The sequence below is a fragment of the Nelumbo nucifera genome, chromosome 2 (assembly GCF_055504915.1).
Source record: "Nelumbo nucifera cultivar China Antique chromosome 2, China Antique-T2T, whole genome shotgun sequence".
Lineage (NCBI taxonomy): Eukaryota > Viridiplantae > Streptophyta > Magnoliopsida > Proteales > Nelumbonaceae > Nelumbo > Nelumbo nucifera.
In genome coordinates this window covers 15,078,455-15,098,897 of record NC_142650.1, presented here as the reverse complement: position 1 = coordinate 15,098,897, position 20,443 = coordinate 15,078,455, and the positions used below count along the sequence as shown (strand labels likewise).

Below are 20,443 nucleotides of genomic sequence, written 5' to 3'. Positions count from 1 at the left end.
TTGTAAGTGTCTTCCACACCGTGTGTGTGAATCCCGCCATTGGGGTTGTGACGAATGAGTCAATTAAACCCCCTCACCATCCCAATATTTTATCGAAAGCATTAGAGACAAACCCAAACAGATGAATCGAATTAAGTGGGAAGGGGAAATGGATGTACGCCAAATTTTATACCACTAATATGATTTTGTAAGCACTGCCTGTGCGTATCTTGCCACAAGGTTGTGACGAATGGGTCAAGTAAACCCCCTCACCATATTGATATATTGGGTTTAAAATAATAGAACTGATTAGGTCTAGTTTGGTTTCGGTACTATCGATTTTGAACAATTCTACCCTATCCCAAACCAGACCTGGACCATTTGCAGCCCTACCCCCATTAATCAAATGTCTTGGATTTGCCACTAGTTGAAGGCATTTGTCCTTCGTTGTTGGTGTGACTTTGTTGAGGGCTTGTTTGATGTTCATTCATAGTGCTCATGTTTATTTATTGTTTATTAATTAAGTAGGTTTACGATTAAGTTATTATTCATCATTGTTGTTTGTTTTTTCTAGTATCAATTATTGTTATGTTGTTTGTATTTTGAACATTATTCAAAGAATTTTTATCATCCATATTGTTATAAAGTGGTTACTTGTCTTAGTTTTAGTGAATGTCATGAAAATTAAATTTGATTATATAATGTCAGCTTATATCTTTACAATTTATTTACACACATGTATAATATGCATGTGTTTTTTTTAGGGTTTCTATTATATAAGGACAACTTTTGTGGTTTAATATCAATAAAAGTAATATAATTAAAAAATTTTTAAAAATAGGCTAATTCTTTAAAAATAATATCAATAAAGGGCAAAAAATACTGTTCATCATCTTCTTCTTGCCCTTTGTTCATTAGAGCTGCCATCGTCCACCTCCAGCAAGGTGGTGACGGCGACGACGCTGGTGGTTTCTCTGTCTAACGCCGCCACCTCCGCCTCCGCCTCTAGCAACGCTGCCGGAGATGGGTGGAGATAGAGGTGGCGGCGGTGGCGGGTAGAGGAATGACCACCAGCGCCGCCGCCGCCACCGCCACCTCCGACAATGTTGCTGGAGGCGGAGGTGGCGACGTTGAACAGAGAAATCACCAGCGCCGCCGCTGCCACCTCTGCCTTTGGTCACCTCTGACAATGTTGCCGGAGGTGGAGGCGGTAGTGGACGACGGCTTTGGTGAACAAATGGCAAGAATAAGAAGATGAACAGTGTTTTGGCCCTTTATTGATATTATTTTTAAAAAGTTAACCTATTTTTGATTTTTTTAAAATATATTACTTTTACTGATATTAAACCCCAAAAGTTACCCTTATATGCTATTACCCCTGTTTTTTAAGCATACACATGTCTTTACACTAATTAGGCTTAAAAAAATTAACCACATTATAAATAGAATTAAAAATGCCAACAACAAACCAACTCTATTAGTAATAGGAGCTAAAAGTATGAATTCAAAGCACATGTAAAGAATCAGATTGGTTGTTAATGATCCCACAATTGAACTGATTACAGCCTAAGTCTTTCTTTATAATTTAATAATATATTCAACAGAAAAAATCTTGTTGGCAAACAAACATTTATCTTTTTAACATCCCGTTGTTCCATATATTTCAATTGAGTAACACGTAAGGTTTTTACCCGTGAAACCAACTTATTTATTTATTTAAATGTCAAGCCCACAAAAAAAAAAAACTCCAAATCTTAAGAACCTTAAGTTGGGATATCGCCGTTCACTGCTCGTGATAATTTCATTTTACTGGGTTTCTCGAAAGGGCTTATTTTCTGTGGAACAATTTTATTCTCATATGTGAAAAGGATTAATACACAATTGGATGAAAATATTTTATAAATTATTAATTAATATTTTTAATTTGCATTAAATAGCAACATATTTATCATTTACAAAAATGAAAGTATTGTTTACAAAATACTCAAGAATATATTATAAATTTAATCTATCAAATCTAGTAATCTACATCGATATCAAAAAATTGATTTTTTATTTTAGAAAGTTTAAAAATAAAATTATTTAATAATGGAATCATTATTTTAGTAGTTAATTTTATGATTTTTCATATGACATGTATCTTTAAAATTTTAATAAAAATATATTTTAAGTTGAGATTATATATTTTATAAATTATTACATTTTATAACAACATAATTATTTTTTTACAGAAAAATGAAAATATTGTTTACGAAACATTTGATAATTATTTTTTTATTTTACTTTTGTAATGTTAAAAATAAAAAATTAATATAATAATTCAAATATAATAGTTGTATATGTTTCATGCCTTGGACTTAATAGAAAATAAAATAATAATGATTTTGTGCATATATTAATTTATAAAAATCTATAAAATATGTCCTTTGAACTCTTAATTGATTAATTTTTCAATAAAGTTTTATAATATTTATGTGTTCCATTATATTAATTATAATATATTATTTTATATATACTATTAAAATATATATTTCTTATATGTTTATATTATTCTAAAATTAAATTTAATATTACTAGTATATTTACAAAAAATTATATACATTTCACCAATGTATTTAAATATTTAATTTAATATCCATGCATATAGAAAGAGAATCCGTATCCATATATAAATTATCCTATACAATACGTCAATACCCGATGTTGATGATTCGATAAGAAACTTTTCACGATATCACATCTCCACTCCACAACGTCTCACACTACATCCCCAACCGTGTGTTAGTAACATTTCCTGATGATGTCATATAATGCGAGTAAAGACAAACTATTCAGCGCACAACAAGAGCAAAGAGAGCGACGTGCGGCGACTGCTAAGTGCTAAGTGTTGATTGCGGGATCAGTTAATACACCAACGAGCCAGCCCTCGGTTGGTTCGAATTCGATATTTCACTCACACAATAAAAAATATATTTAGGACACGTGTCGCGTGGTCGACGGGCAACAGGAATCGTCGACGGCCATAGTTTCCGTTCTTCGGCTTCATTTACGGTTGGAAAGAGATCTTTAGCCTCTGGACTCATGTGAGCTTTGTCATAGAATGCCACAGTGGTTCTCAAAACACCGCAAATCATGAAATCCTTGAGCAGTGGTGATTTATTCAAAGCTCCATTGGTCGTAAAGATCTTAGCTTTCTTTCTCATTTCCTTCGCTTTCTTCCACCTCGGCAAGCACTGGTCCGACGGTTACCAACAGCTCATTTTCTACAACAGCCGACAATCCGCCGGCGATGATAAATCCAGTTCTGTCGCAATCTCTCCCAACGCTAACAAGACCTTCGATCTATCATCCATCACGGCTAACAAGACTGACAATGTTCCGGATCTAACATCGCTCTTGAATCTTTCATCCACAACTCCTCCTCTAGATAATTCTCCACCTCCCGATGCGCTCCCGTCACCCCCTCCACCTTCGCCGTCTCCGCCACCGGCGTCGGTGGAGAGATTTGGAATCGTCGATGAGAATGGCACCATGGCAGAGGAATTCGAGGTCGGTGAATTTGATCCTGAATTGGTTGAGAATTGGGGGAACGGAACTGAGACAGAGGAAGGGGAACAGAGTCAGAGTTCTAGGGTTAGGGTTAAGAGATTTTCTCTTTGTCCAGAGCGTATGAGAGAGTATATACCTTGTTTGGACAATGTGGAGGCGATTCAGAAGTTGAATTCGATGGAAAAGGGAGAGAAGTATGAGCGGCATTGTCCTGGGGAAGGTCGGAGTTTGAATTGTTTGGTTCCAGCACCAAAGGGCTACAGGCTACCTATCCCCTGGCCGAAAAGCAGGGATGAGGTAATTTCTTTGTTCTTATTATATTGCATCACCAAGTTTCATCTTTTCTTTTAGGTATGAATTCTCGGTTAGAATTGATGTACTTTATCTGTGGGAATCAGTGGACTACATGATAGTTCTTAATTATTTAAGCAACTGAACGAATTATTTGGAATTCAGTTCTTTTAATTGTATTTGGTAGTAATGAAGCAGAGCCAAAACCCGCAAATTACATTGGAGGCTCTTCTTAGTTCTTACGTAAAAACAGTTCCAGTAGCTAGTCAGTTCTATCCGGTTATGGCCTACATTGCAGAATGGTTCTTTATGTTGACCCGTTGATTCCACTTGAAAAGTATTCCAGTTATGATTGGAACTTGAGTTTATGGTTGGTATACAAGTAAATGGATCAAAAGGAAGCAAGAATATTAGCACTTATGCTATGTTAGAATTGCTATACTTGAGTTTATGGTGGAACTCGAGTTTACATTATGAACAAAAGGAAGCAAGAATATTAGCACTAATGCTATGTTAGGTTGCTGGTAGACAAATCTTTTCTTTCCCCGTATAAGTATATCATGGTACATTTTGAGTATTTTAAAACTGTTGCTCATTGTATCATTTGATAGCATGGTTTTGGTGAACAAATATGGATCTAGTTAGTTTCCTTTCTTCCTTCTGCTTCTGATTTCTAAAACCTTTTAATTTGATGAATGAATTTTGCATATGTACAAACTCAATTGCTTTATTAAGCTCTGAGATGTCATCACAGGTATGGTTCAATAATGTACCCCATACACGTTTGGTTGAAGATAAAGGTGGCCAGAACTGGATTTCAAGAGACAAGGATAAATTTAAATTCCCTGGAGGTGGTACCCAGTTTATACATGGGGCAGATCAATACTTGGATCAAATTTCACAGGTTTGTTTTATGCTAACATGGATAAAAAAGAAGTAACCAATTTTGCCAAACTTTCATGTTTTTTAGAGGAACAAATTAACATGCAATAGCAGCTTTATAGTGTTAAAGAAACCTGTAATGTTATATTGTTAAATACCACTTGTAGATAATGCCTTTAATAGTTACTTCTCTTACTAAGACCATTATTTGGTTAAATTTTCCAATGAATAAAGTTCTTTCTTTTTTACTTATGTATTTTTTTTTCAAGAAAACCGTAATTATTTTCAAATAAGTATCTATATGAAAAAAGTTGTCAAATCAAGCATTGAATAAATACCTTTATTCAATTATAGAAAAAAGTTGTTAATGATATGCATATCTGTCATTTTAAATCTTTGTTTTTCCCTTCCTAAGGTTGATTCTCATTTTAACACCCAAATATACAGATGGTCCCTGATATTGCATTTGGTCATCATACACGAGTTGTTTTGGATGTTGGATGTGGGGTAGCAAGCTTTGGTGCCTACTTGCTTACCCGCAATGTAATCACTCTCTCCATAGCACCAAAAGATGTTCATGAGAATCAGATTCAGTTTGCTCTTGAGCGTGGTGTCCCTGCCATGGTGGCAGCTTTTGCAACGCACCGTTTATTGTATCCAAGTCAGGCTTTTGATTTGATACATTGTTCAAGATGCAGAATTAATTGGGCCCGTGATGGTATGCTTTTTTCTTTCATATCTCTAATCTAGTTAAAAAAAGCCTGGCCTTTTTAAGGTGGATTAAGAATTTTTAATGTGCATTTGTTCTACAATGTTTGCATTTACAAAGGATGTGAATCTTAGTCTCTCATCCTTATTTATCTTCTTTTTTTTTTTTGATAAATTGGGAAGTTTTACTAGGGGTGTAAATAGAGTGAATTCAAATTGAATAAAGCAATATTCAAATTTGATTCAATATCTGATGGATATTGAAAAAAAAACAAATTTGAATTCGATTAATTAATTGAATATTTGATTCGATTCGAATTAGACTGATTATTTATTTTAATATTTGATTAAAAAATGAGCAAGCAATTAGGGTTTTTCAGAGCAAGAAACCAAGCAATGCATCAGCCAGAAACTGCCTTTCATTGATAGGATGCTAAGGGAAAAAAAGCTCATGTGTTCTTTCTGCCAAAGAAAATACAGATAACATAACCAGTACAAAATCCCCAAAAGATTACATTTAGAAGATCAAAAAGGGTTTATTAGCTCTTCAGATGCAGTGGTAAATTACAAAGAAGCATTATGCTGACATTAAAACCAAGCCCCTGAAATGGTTGAACAAGTTAGCACTTAGCAGGAAGGAAGGAATCAACATGCAAATGGGTTCATATAAACCCTAGGTAGAAATTGGAAATGGTATGTAGAGAAAGAGATATGAACTGGCAAGAGAGAAAGCCAGATGAGGTTGTGGTTGGAGAGCCATCCTTTTCTCACTTCTTTGCATAGGTTGAAGATGGATTCGGCCTAGAAGTGTTATTCATTAGTAGAGGACATGATGAGGGTTTCAAGGGGGATAAATCAGGGGTGAGGAATGACAGCTGCTTTCTCGGCTTCTCGCTCTCTTTCTCCCTCTACGTGTGTGTAATAGTATAAATATTAATTTATATAAATATATGGTTTGTAGGTTTATATATTTATTATTGGTTCAGACATTTATTGAATAAAAAATGGCCATATTTGAATTTGATTCAATAAAATAATAATTGGTACCAATATTGTATTTGAATTTGACCGATGATTTTAATTGAGTTATTCGAGTTCAATCTATTACTTCAGATGTTGAATATGAATTCAGTCTTCTAGATACTGTTTACACCCTTATATGTTGCTAAACATTGTTATCATGTGATGGATTTTGTTTTCCTTCAAAATTGTGTTGTGGGATGGAAATGGATAGTAATATTTCCAATGCTTGATTATAAAATGTTAACTTGCTTAGAATTGTAATTCTGATTGCATTCCTTCTTTATTTGTGATGAAGATGGAATTTTGCTTCTCGAGGTCAACAGGATGCTCAGAGCTGGAGGATACTTTGCTTGGGCAGCACAACCAGTTTACAAACATGAAGAGATTCTAGAAGAACAATGGAAAGGTATTACTGCATGAATTCAAATAAAGAAAAAACATTTTGAAGTTTTAGTTGTTATTTTTCATGTTATGATTGCAAAACTGCAATTTGGAAGTATTTTTTTTCATTATATAACATAAACTATTTTGACAGTATCCACACCCTCATCAGTATCAATACTTTCTCTGTTCATGGCTAAGCAAGGTCCTTGTAACTTCAGCAATGCCTCTGGGAGTCTGACCCAGTGTTTAGTTCGACCATTTTAGATGATGATGTCAGAAAGACATTAAACACAGCATACAATCACTAGTTCAGTCATGTGGAGAGATGATGAGGTCAACCAGGTCATCTCTCAAGTAGGGGGTGGGTAAATTGGCTATAAATGCAAATTGTGGTTCGTGTGAGCATTCTAACCCATCATTTATTGGACATTTTCCTACGTGACCTTAGCATAGCTTCTATCTTTAACTTTCACAAGTGCCCAGAAAAGGACGTAAGTTTGTTCACATGGCAAGGCTGCTAGGCTGAGAGTTGCCCCATGAATAGAGGGCTGGGATGGTGACACATGGAGCCCTTTTAGGTTATCAACTGACATTTTCTTTTTGAAGAAAAGGTAAAGTATTGCCTTATAATGAAACAAAAAAGAGAATATACATCTTTTTAACCCATATACAACCAAAGTATCCCAGGCACAATATACAGTTCCCCGTTAGCTAACCTGCATACCTACATACATGCCCAACTCAATTGAACAAAGCCTTAACTCAGCACTGAGATCCTGCTTCATTATTCAACTCTATCAAGAGTCATATCTTCTGTTTAATTATGAGTTCTAAGTCCCTTGTTCACTACTTCAACAAGTATCCTATTTGCCCTCCCTGGTTCATTTATATGTCAAAACCTTCATGTTTAGAAGTTTCCTTTTCCTTGTTAACTACTTAGTGATAACATTGTTATCTGATTCCCTTCCCCAGTCTTCCTCTTCATCATTTTGTTTTTCATCATTTTGTTTTGTGGGTAAGGGTTTGGTCATTATTGGGTTTGGTTATTCAATAATAAACACTAATTCAGTGTTGAACATGTGGTGCATTTCCAATGCTTCTTTGGTATCCACTTCTTAGTTCTGAGCTTTCAAGGCTTCAACTTATAATGGTAATTTGAGAAGTTTATAATCTTTTCCCTGAGCTCTTGAATTTTAACCTCAAGCTTACAAGAAATTGAAGGCTCTGAGATCATAGCAGAAGTAGTTGGTTTTGTGAAAATCTTCAAGGAGAGCAAATTGATTTTTTTTTTCATTTTTATTTGCTTTTTGACAAATCATCAACCCCATCTATTTCTTTTGATCTGCATGGGTTGCACAGTCCAGCAATGAACCCCATGGGCAATCATTTTGAGTGACTTCGGCACTTTGGGTGTGGCAGGCTGGCAGCTAATGCTTTTAAAAAAGGCATCTGGTTCCTCTGTTAAGTGGGTCTTGGTTCTATAAAACATTGATTTGCATGGCCAAATAACCAAAATGGCAAAATATCATTCAATTTCCAATCTTCATTACTTAATGTCTTGGATGAGTATTGTCTTTCTGCTTAGCAATCTTGCATGGGCTTTGTTTTTGACAGAGATGGTAGATCTTACTGACCGCCTTTGCTGGGAGCTTGTGAAGAAGGAGGGATATATTGCCATTTGGAAAAAACCTCTAAACAACAGCTGCTATGTGAATCGTGATGCTGGAACAAAACCTCCATTATGTGATCCAGATGATGACCCAGACAATGTCTGGTAATTCCATTTTTCCAATGCATGTCTTAAGAAAACCAAATTTATCTGTTTGTTATATGTTGGGACCAGGGTTTAAAATATCAGCACACACAATACAAAAAAAAAGCATATCATGTGTTTCGATTGGCCAATACTCCTTTTTTAGCCTTTTTTCAGTTTGATATTTACGGATGGGTTTGTTAGGATGAATATTAACGGTCCCTTACTTTCAGACTCTTAGTATTTTGAGTTTTGGTGACTTTCAATACCGATATGATATGCATGATACAATGTGATACTTATTGATACTTTGAACCTTGATGGGACTCTACTGTGGTCCCACCAGGGATGCCAAATACATACAAGTATAAAACAGTAAAATTCTCTTTCCATGGTGTAAAACTATGCTTCTTAGAATACTTTCTCAAACTTCTTTTCCTTATCTAATCTTCCTTGACATCTTATGTATATGTAAATAAAATAAATTATACAAAAAGACTAATGATGGCATGAACTATGAGGGTTTGGTGCAGTTAAAGGCACTAAAAGTGCTAGGGGGATCCAAAAGTCACGAACTCTGTTGTAGTGAAGAATAATCTTGAAGTGAAATGTGTAATGATTGATATCGCTTTGGTAACATTTAAACTCCAGAATCATGTTTTACTTACCCAAATAGTTTTTTTTTGGTAATCCCTGACCCAAATAGTTTAGAGGCATTCTTTATTGGTAACAAAGCCAATGAGAAATTTTATCTTGTTCACAGAATCAGATGTAAAGGTAGTCTAATCTGATACATATTATAGGTTCATTTGCATTTTATGAGGAACTTTTAAGTTGCTATCCCTAGGGATGACAATAGGTTGGGTTAAGTAGTAAACCCGCATTTAGCCGAACCTGTTGGGTTAGGGTTGGGTCAGCCTTAATTGGGTCATGGGTCAAGTTTGAGTCAAGGCTGACCTGTGCCAAACTGGGCCCATTTATATTGTAGCATTAAAACATTTGTAAATATAGCCTTAATTGACTATAGGTGTACTGTGCGTGTGGCAGAGCAGGTTGGATTTGTTATCCTAATTCATTTAATTGGGCCAAGTTCGGGTTGAGCTTGAGCAGCACTGTACCAAACCTGACTGGTTGATACCCCTAGCTATCTCATGCAATTCCAATAGCATGAATTCACATTTGCAATGGGATATTGTGGTTTCTGATCCACCTCTTGTCGTTCTCCTTAGTTGTCACCCTATGAACTAACAATAATTATGGTTAAGGTATTGCTTTAAATTTGTACTTAGAGAATGTCCATCAAAATGCCATGATATTCTTGATCCATCCAAGCAGAAAGAAAACATCAGGTATCTCTTAATAGGTTCAATGGGAGATCTTCTTTTGGGAAGTCAATACATTCATCATTGCTGACCTATATGGCACTCTAAAACTTTCTTCCCACCATCTTGTTATTGCAGTTTGCATAAAGAAAAAATATTAACTATATTATGTACTATGCTTTCTCTGCAGGTATGTTGATTTGAAGGCATGCATCACTCGACTACCTGAGAATGGCTATGGAGCAAATGTTGCGATGTGGCCTGCACGCCTGCATGACCCACCAGATAGGCTCCAGAGCATACAAATGGATGCCTACATATCTAGAAAAGAGCTTTTCAAAGCAGAATGGAAATATTGGAATGAGATAATAGGAAGTTATGTTCGTGCCTTCCGCTGGAAAAAATTGAAGTTACGAAATGTTCTGGACATGAGAGCTGGATTTGGAGGGTATATTAACTCTCCTTTTCAGTGATTTTTTTTTTATTTTTTTTTCTTTACTATCTATTTCGACTGCTGCTACAGTAGTCCGAACAGGAAGAGGAGAAGAAGAAGAAGAAGAAGAAGAAGAAGAAGAAGAAGAAGAAGAAGAAGAGGAAGAGAAGAAGAGGGGTCAGTCGAAAATCTGATGGTTAACCCATTCAGTCGACCCCCTTAATCTATATTAGCTTCTAATCATGTTTACAAAGACAGAAATGCCCTTACTTAAGTGTGGGGCAGAGTAACTCTAATAACACAGCCACATAAGCAAGTTACTTAATAAACAAAAGAAGACTAAACTACCCCTATTCGACACATCTTAACACTCCCCCTCAAGCTGGAGAATATATGTCATATAATCCCAGCTTGTTACATAGATAGTTCACTTTCCCTGAGCTTAGAACTTTTGTAAACAAGTCTGCCCACTGGTCATTGGAGCTCACATGTTCTGTATTTATCTCTCCGGCAAGAACCTTCTCTCTCACAAAGTGGCAATCAACCTCTATGTGCTTTGTTCTCTCATGAAAGACAGGATTGGAAGAGATATGGAGTGCAGCTTGGTTGTCACAGTACAATTTCATAGGTTTATCCATGTGAAACCCAATTTCTTGTAGAAGATTCCTCAGCCACACTAATTCACAGGTAGTGTGAGCCATGGCCCTATATTCGGCTTCAGCACTGCTTCTGGCTACAACCGTCTGCTTTTTACTCTTCCATGTCACAAGGTTTCCTCCCAGAAATGTGCAATAGCCTGTAGTAGATCTTCTGTCACTCACTGAGCCTGCCCAGTCTGCATCTGTATACCCAACTACTTCAAGTTTTCCTCCTGGTTTATACAATAGCCCACGGCCTGGAGCTCCTTTCAGATACCTCACAATTCTAAGGACTGCATCCCAGTGAGGTATACGGGGGTTCTGCATGAATTGGCTCACCACACTGACTGCAAAGGAGATGTCGAGTCTCGTGATAGTCAGATAGTTCAGCTTTCCCACTAGTCGTCTATACCTTCCAGGATCTTCAAATATTTCTCCTGTATCACTGCTCAACTTAACATTTGGTTCCATAGGGGTCTTAGCCGGTTTTGCACCTAACAGTCCTGTTTCTTCCAATAGATCAAGGACATATTTCCTTTGACACAGATTCACACCTTGTTTTGACCTGGCAACCTCAATTCCCAAGAAATACTTTAATGTTCCAAGGTCCTTTGTTTGAAAATGATTTTGCAGAAATGCCTTTAGTTTGCCAATCCCCAATTTATCACTACCAGTGATGACAATATCATCCACATAGACCACTAATAAAATCTTTCCAGCTTCTGAGTCATAGCTGAACACGGAGTGATCAACCTGGCATTGCTTCATTCCAAAACTCTTCACCACTTCATTGAACTTCCCAAACCAAGCACGTGGAGATTGCTTCAACCCATAAATTGCTTTCTTCAGCTTGCACACCTTACCACCCTCCCCCTGAGCAACAAACCCAGGTGGTTGCTCCATATATACCTCATCCTCTAGATCACCATGAAGGAAGGCATTCTTTATGTCAAGTTGAAGGAGAGGCCAATCATACATAACTGCCAAAGAAATTAGAACACGAACGGAACCAATTTTAGCCACCGGAGAGAATGTCTCCATATAGTCCACACCATACGACTGTGAGTAACCTTTAGCAACAAGTCTGGCCTTCAGACGCTCCACACTACCATCTGGCAAGTATTTCACAGTATACACCCATTTACAGCCCACAGCATGCTTCCCAAGTGGGAGAGTAGTGAGTTCCCACGTTTGAGTATGTTGAAGAGCAGAAAGTTCCTCCTCCATTGCCCGCCGCCATCCAAGTGAACTAAGAGCTTCTTGAACATTGTTAGGTATGGAAATAGAAGACAAAAGTGAAACAAACTGGCGATGTGAGGTAGAAAGATGAGATAATGAAACAAAATTGGAAATGGGATGGAGTGTAGAACTACGTTTACCTTTCCGTAAGGCAATGGGAAGGTCAAGATCTGAAGGTTCAGCAATAGGAGCCATGAGAGGATCCGCAGACGAGGTAGAAGTAGGAGGAGGGGCCGGTGTCGTTCGACGTGTATACACTTGTCGAATCGGTGGTCGTTCAGTGGTGACCTGCACTGGATGAGGAGATGAGTCTACTCCAACAACAGCCTCTGGAACTGAATCACTGACAGGAAGAGGAAGAGGAGGTAAGGGTGAGGACAAGGGTGCTTCAGGATGGGAGAAGAAGGGAACAGACTCAAAAAAGGTGACATCAGGGCAGACATAGCACTTTCGGGCAATGGGATTATAACACTTGTACCCTTTTTGAGTCCGAGAGTAGCCAAGGAAGACACATTTAATTGAGCGTGCATCTAGCTTGTCTATTCCAGGACTCAGATTATGAACAAAGCACACACAACCAAAGACACGAGGAGTTAATGGAAACGGAGATAAAGTGGGAAACAAGATGGAGAAGGGTGACCGACCATGAAGAATAAAAGAAGGTATCCGATTAATGAAAAAACATGCAGTGAGTACAGCATCACTCCAAAACCGTTTAGGAACATTCATGTGGTGAAGCATAGACCGAGCAATTTCAAGAAGATGACGATTCTTCCGTTCAGCCACCCCATTTTGTTGAGGGGTGAAAGCACATGATGTCTGATGAATAATGCCATGCTGTTCTAAATAATGTTGAAATGCAGTAAGAAAATATTCACGACCATTATCTGAACGGAGAACTTTGATTGGAACACCAAATTGTGTACGTATTTCAGCATGAAATTTTTGAAAAATGGAAAATAATTCACTTCTTTCTTTCATTAAGTAAATCCATGTCATTCTTGAACAATCATCAATAAAGGAGACAAAATACTTGTACCCATTGTAAGACTCAATTTTGATTGGACCCCAAACATCTGAATGAACCAAAGAAAAAGGACTCAACATGCGACTCTCAACTCTCGGACTAAAGGACACACGACGGTGTTTACCAAACTGACATGACTCACATTGTAAAACTGACAACTGACTCAATGATGGAACCAACATCTTGAGAACCTTGAGAGATGGATGTCCCAGTCGACAATGCCATTGTAGAGGAGTAAGGGAGGTCTGAAGTGCAATTGAAGATCCACCGCCGTCAAGGTAATACAATCCACCAGCTTCATGCCCCCCACCAATCTTCTTCCCCGTCTTGAGATCCTGAAAAACACAAGTGGAAGGAAAGAAGGTAACAGAACAGTTAAGAGCTTTGGTTATTTTACTAACAGACATAAGATTGAATGGAAACTTAGGTACATATAAAACAGATGATAAGGGGACAAAAACCAAGTCAGCATTACCAACACCACAAATGGGAGATGAGGACCCATTGGCAGGTGTAACAGTTTGTGATGTGGAGGTTTCAGAAAGAGAAGAGAACACACCTGGAGTCCCGGTCATATGATCTGAGGCTCCAGAGTCAATAATCCAGGAAGGAGTTTTAGATGACATTCAAGCAATACCTGATTGGGCATATGTGGCAGTGGTATGCTGTGAAGTAGTTTGAAGGAACCGTTCATACTCATCACGCGGAACACTCACCATCTCCCTCCTAGAAGTAGATGTAGATGTGGGAGGTGTTCGGTCTACCAGTTTACTGTCACTAATAGCAACCTCACCTGCTACAGCATGATTAGCCCATTTAGAGGGAGGGCCATGTAGGTCATAACAGAAATTCACTGTGTGTCCATCCCTACCACAATGAATACATTTCCTTGTAGAATTATTTTTTCCTCTACCACGGCCTCCCCCTGAATCACGGCCACCCCGACCAATCATGGAATTGCCACGGCCCCCTCTGGAATGACCTCCCCCTCTTGTACTATGTCCACCACCTCTAGCTGTCACAAGTGTTGATCTATCATACTGTGTGGGGTTCTCTGTCTGGCCCAAAGAAATTCTACGAAGTCTTGAGAATACTTCCTCAAGTGATGGAAGAGTAGAGCCCCCCAATATTTGAGCTCTAATTGGTTCATATTCTGACTTCAGCCCCACTAAAAATCTTGTAACATCAAGTTGCTCCTTTTGCTGTTGCTGAACTTGAATATCTGAAGTAAGGGGATGATAGACATTGAGTTCATTCCTTATATTCTTCATACAGGCATAGTACTCTTCTAGTGTTTTGGTTCCTTGTTGTAGATCAAAGTACTCCTGATACAACTGATATACTCTTGTTGTGTTGTCTTGTCCAGAATATAGCTTCTTAGCATGCTCCCATATATCCTTAGCCGTATCAAGGAACATGAAGTTGGCACTGATTTTGGGTTCCATACTATTCTACAGCCAAGTCATGATTTGAGCATTTTCTTGTTCCCAATCATCAAACCCTGGAGAGTCAACCGGTGGCTTCTCATCTCTTACATGCTTTACTTTCTTCTTTGCCTTGAGAAAAACTTCCACTGATTTAGCCCATGGAACATAGTTCTCTCCATTTAGCTTAATTGAGGTCATTTGTACCTCTAGGTAGTCGGAGGAAATTACTACACTAGGTTTCTGATCATTGTAGCCATCTCCTATTGCTGCCATTGTACTCTTTCACAGTTGTCTCTAACTTTACTTCTCAGCTATAAGCTGATTGATGTTGTTCACAGTTTGATATTTCAGCACCTATTGCAGTCTCTAAACACCACAGTGGAAGCACACACTTGTTCTTATTCACACTACTGCTGACTTCACACACTTACGTCCCACATAAGAATCAGTTTACCATTCATTAATCACAAGTAGAGGCCCTCTTACAACCACTCAAGCACCACAACACAGCCAAATCTGCTGCACCTAGTTCAGACTTGTTCAACACACTTAAGAGGGCATTACACAACCACAAGGAGTTCGGCAAGTTCATTGCATTCTACCTTACACCACTCAGCCACTTACAGCAGTCCTAACACCATTCGGCTACTGCACACACAGCTATTCAACAACTTACAGCAGCCCTACACCATTCGGCTACTGCACACACAGCCACTCAACAACTCACAGCAGCCCTACACCATTCGGCTACTGCACACACAGCCCTACCTAGGGCAACAATGAACCTAGTTCTCTAGGTTCTACTCAATACTAACAGCTTCTTGTAGGGTTTCTACCCAGAAATATAAGTAACACTAGAAGAAGAGAGAACCGACCTTCCTTTGAGAATATCAATCAACCATTCACTGCTGAAGTTACTTTCCTTGTTGAAGAGAGTTATGCGTAGCAGAGAGACAAGCTGTAATGTTTCTGACCTAGGGCGAACCAGTCCTCTCCATCGACTGACCAGAAACGAAAGTGAAGAGTCACGAACAACACTGAGGTGCTTTACCAACTGACTTAGATCAGGAACCTTGCTTTGATACCATATTTCGACTGCTGCTACAGTAGTCCGAACAGGAAGAGGAGAAGAAGAAGAAGAAGAAGAAGAAGAAGAAGAAGAAGAAGAAGAGAAGAGAAGAAGAGGGGTCAGTCGAAAATCTGATGGTTAACCCATTCAGTCGACCCCCTTAATCTATATTAGCTTCTAATCATGTTTACAAAGACAGAAATGCCCTTACTTAAGTGTGGGGCAGAGTAACTCTAATAACACAGCCACATAAGCAAGTTACTTAATAAACAGAAGAAGACTAAACTACCCCTATTCGACACATCTTAACACTATCAAAAAGAGCTTTTCATTGCATACATATATGCTCTTTTTTTTTTCAATTTCACAGTTGATACCATCTTTATGAGTTTATCTTTTTATTATTTTCTGACCTGATAACTTCGGCAGATTTGCAGCAGCATTAATTGATCAACAGATTGATTGCTGGGTACTGAATGTTGTTCCTGTTAGTGGGCCAAACACCTTGCCTGTTATATTTGACCGCGGACTTATAGGGGTTATGCATGATTGGTATGGTGTATGCACTTTGTATCTTTTTATTTCCAAATTTGTCTTTTTGTAGGCTGTCAATGTTGAATTAGGAGTGACGTAAAATACCAAGGCAACTGTTGCCTTCTTTGTTATATGCCTTTTTTATTACTATAAAAAATTGTCTTAAAATGATGCTCTCAAATATTGACAAAGGATTTTTGTTGGTGGGGTCAATCATCTATTTCACATCAATACATGAATGCATGTGCTGAAATCTAGTTTTTTACTTCAGACATATCCAGTTCTATGTGACTGCAGAAAGGAGGTAATGTTAACCTGTCTATTAGACTATAAAGATGGCCTATTAACTAGACAGTTTTACACATGATGTGCGCGCGCGTGTGTGTGTGTGTGAGAGAAAGAGAGAGAGGGAGGGAGGGAGGGAGGGAGGGAGGGACTTGTTTGGTTTGGGGGGAACTAACCTAGGGACTCTCATCTATGTTTCCTTCTATTTGTGTGATCGAGATGTTTAGAGTCAGCTTATTGCTGTCGTACCTGTTCAATACATACCAACATACTGGGAATGTCAGGGCGATTACTTCAAATCTTGTTATCAACAAAGTCTTTACTGTTTAAGAAAATAAAAAGAAAGTTGATGCAAGGTGCAAAAATTGGTGGATGGGGCACGGTTACAGACAAAAGGGTCATTACCCTATGTTGGTCCCAGGTATCTGGGATCTTGGGAGAGGTAGGATAAGAACCTAATCTCCAGCACTTTTTTTTTCCACGAAGTGGCATCTCTCAGATTCAAACCCATATTTTCATGCTTACCAGCACACAAACAACCCTATGTGGAATGCTAACTGCTATTTAAAGAAAATATTTACTTTCTCTTGCCAACTAAGCATGTTTAAGAAAATAACGATTATATTTTTTTATCATTTTTCTTTTTTCATCATGCGGTTTTCTTTTTCTTTTGGGAGTAAAAGGAAAACGCAGGAAATCTTTTACATAACTTTCTTTTAATTTATTACATTTTCTTGGCAATCTAACTGAATCTAAGAGCTTCCAATGCCGAAAGCAACTAAATCATATGTCTCACTATCCAGTCTACTGGTTCAGGAGTATGCTTTGTTCTTTAGAATGTTAATCATATGTCCCCACTAAGCATGTTATTTAGCTTTTATATGTTACTCCATTTGGTCTGTTTTGCTCTTTAGAATGATAGTGGTGGTTGAAAAATAACCTTATTCCTGACTTCTATCCCAGGTGTGAACCGTTTGATACATATCCAAGAACTTATGATTTGCTGCATGCATCTGGCCTCTTCTCTACTGAACAAAAAAGGTCTGGTTCCCAGTACACCATTGTTTCAAACTAAAATAGTTATAATAACAAGATTAATAGATTATACACCTTTTTCTTCTTTTTCTTAGTTACTTGCTCGGGGGAAGTAACAGCATGATCTCTTGTGATTTTATCCACTGATATTCTTTCTTGGAAAATTCAAGGTTCAAAGTATCAACTATCAATACATATCATACTGTATGGTATGATATTTAATCATTTTTATAATAGGCGATACATGAAATACTTCAAATTAGAGAGTATCTAAACCTTTGAACCTTGATCTTCCTTAGGGAATATCAATTTTTAGAATAGGTGATGGGTTGAACACTAAAAATTAAAAGTATTGATTTTTGAAATAGTATGATATGTGGAAACTATGTATGAGGGAGTATCAATACTTTAAACCTTGGGAGAACTATAACATTTTGTATTCTATTGATCTTTGTTTCAGATGCAATATCTCTACAATCATGCTTGAGATGGATCGGATTCTGAGACCAGGGGGACGTATATACATCCGTGATGCCCTGTCCATTATAAATGAAGTTCAGGAGGTATCCAAAGCCATGGGATGGCATACGACATTACGCGACACATCTGAGGGTCCACATGCAAGTTGGAAGATCCTGATGGGTGAGAAACGCCTATTACGTGCATAGAGAGGGTCAAGGCTCAGGAGGCAAATTGATATTGACATTAATTCTTTTTTACAAATTGGTAGCTTTGAGCAGAATGGAGCTTGAAGAAATGTTTCTATGCATTGTCCCGTTCTTTATCTAGTTCTGGCTCTTTGCTCAGAGTCAGATCGTAGTGATTTAACAGAGTTGAATTCTTCCCGACGTAAAACGTTTTTGGAAATTTCCCATGTATTTTAACGATAGAAATTCGTATAGGCATACTAACGTGTTACAGATCATTACTTGAAATTGACATGTTCAAATGAGTAGCATTAATTCTTTACCCTTCAGTATCGATGAGGTAATGGATTCGAGTGATTGAGAGCACATCTCCTGCGACTGGTGGTCTCAATACTTTCTTGCCACTCAATAAACTGGAACGCAGCGATCAAATCAAAAAGAAAAAAAATAATTTCAAAATTTGAATTTATAGTAATTGACTAACTGTTGTCCTGTCCTTGTTTTATTGGGGGATCCCAAGTTCGTTTTTCGGTAAGTTATTTATTCAGGTAAATGCACTTATCTGGTCAAGTTTTTAGTTAATATTAAAAGGGGTAATGACTATTTTAGCCATAAAAATTCAATATTAAAAGGGGCAATGATTATTTTAGTCATAAAAATCTAATATTAAAAGGGGCATTTTTGCCCCATTCAAGTATTGATAACTTTTCTCACAGGTGGAAAAGTTATTTATGCACTTTGGAGATGGGTATCACTTATCACTTATCTGGGTAAGTGATATCCAGAAAAGTAAATTTTTCCCGGTACCCACATAAATTTAAAAAAATGATATGGGTTTTTTGGTCACAAGGTTCAAAGTATCATCGACATAGGCCGATACTTTGAATCAGATCAGAGGGGTTGGTTTAAGGCCTGGCTACCCTCTGAACCATGGTTTTTAAGTTTTATTTATTTATTTATTTTTTTTCAAAACCAGTTCAAAGGGGTCGGTTTAAGGTCCAGCTACCCTTTGAACCATGGTCTGACCCGATACAACCCCTGGAGGGGAATATCGGAAAGTCAATCGACACAATATGTATCGGTTGATCGGATCGATACTTTGAACCTTGTTTGATTGATGAAAATCAAAATCTCATTGATCAACTTTTCCTCTCAAAATCCGAAAAAAGAAATGAAAAAATGAACCAAAAACAATGCTAAAGGTTGGGTTTCTACTTCTGAACACGAGACTGTTGAAATTTCCAGATTCCATATCCCATGCTGTCATGCTCGGAGGATCAAGAGTTTTTTCTTTAATGTTTTTTATTTACTTTGGATGCTTAATTCATTAATTGGAGGATTGAGAGTTGAGAACCACCATTAGATGCGAGTGCACAGTGCACAGTCTTGAATGTGTACTGCTAATGTACTCCATTTCACATTGACAGGAAAAAGAAGGAAAAAGCTCATAAAAAGGTTGGAGTTCATAAATCAGATGGTGCCCCGTTTGTAAGGAAGTTAGAAATGATAATAGATACTCTTTTTATCTTTGACCAAGCTAGGTGTGCATGGTTTGGACGTACTTTTAAGTGGTAGAGTGGACGAATTGGATAAGAAACTGAGAATACATATTTATTTATTTATTGAATTACTTGCCCTGAGTCGTATTTCAATTTTCCTTTCTATAGTACAACACTTTTTTTTGCAACATTAATAGTTCTTCTCAAAGATGGTAATTGGTGAATTGGGGCTTTCTCCATTTCCGGGGCTGCTGGCAGCTTGTGGGAATTCCCCATTCGTCTCCTCAGCAGTCCACTGGCACTTATTCAGTTCAGAGATTTGTGCCTTCTTAGCCTGCACGATGGTGAAGGAGGGGTTAATCTCTATTTTCTCAAAGACCATTCTGTTTCTCTATTTCCAGATGTTAGGAATGAATGGTCCAGTGGCAGATTCTTCTTGTGGTAATGATCTCCATTCCAAGTCCAGAACACGCTCATCAACAGATATGGACTCACTTTCAAGTTTCAATCTTTAAGCCCAGATCAGGCCCGGCCCGGCCCATCCAGGGGCCCAAGCTATTGCCCTTGTCACAGACTCACAGTCACAGGTGCAAAGCAAAACCCAGCCTGGAGTCGCTCGTCGCAGCAGATGTGCCCTCGCTTTCCCTTCTCCTTTCATCGCGTGAAGACCAAGTGACGTGGCGATAACCAGTTGGTCCAGGGCCGTAACTTTGGCCCGT

The 20,443-nt window shown here is 37.8% G+C and overlaps 1 protein-coding gene across 1 annotated transcript; it reads left to right on the top strand.

The window, feature by feature from the left end:
• Positions 1-2,817: 2,817 nt before the first annotated feature.
• LOC104597102 (S-adenosyl-L-methionine-dependent methyltransferases superfamily protein) lies at positions 2,818-18,545 on the top strand. The gene is made up of 9 exons (XM_010258506.3): positions 2,818-3,825; positions 4,574-4,723; positions 5,149-5,419; positions 6,728-6,838; positions 8,431-8,590; positions 10,082-10,339; positions 16,154-16,276; positions 17,507-17,584; positions 18,039-18,545. The coding sequence occupies exons 1-9, from the start codon at positions 3,112-3,114 to the stop codon at positions 18,244-18,246; spliced, it is 2,073 nt and encodes a 690-aa protein (XP_010256808.1). The 5' UTR covers positions 2,818-3,111; the 3' UTR covers positions 18,247-18,545.
• The last annotated feature ends 1,898 nt before the right edge of the window (positions 18,546-20,443 follow it).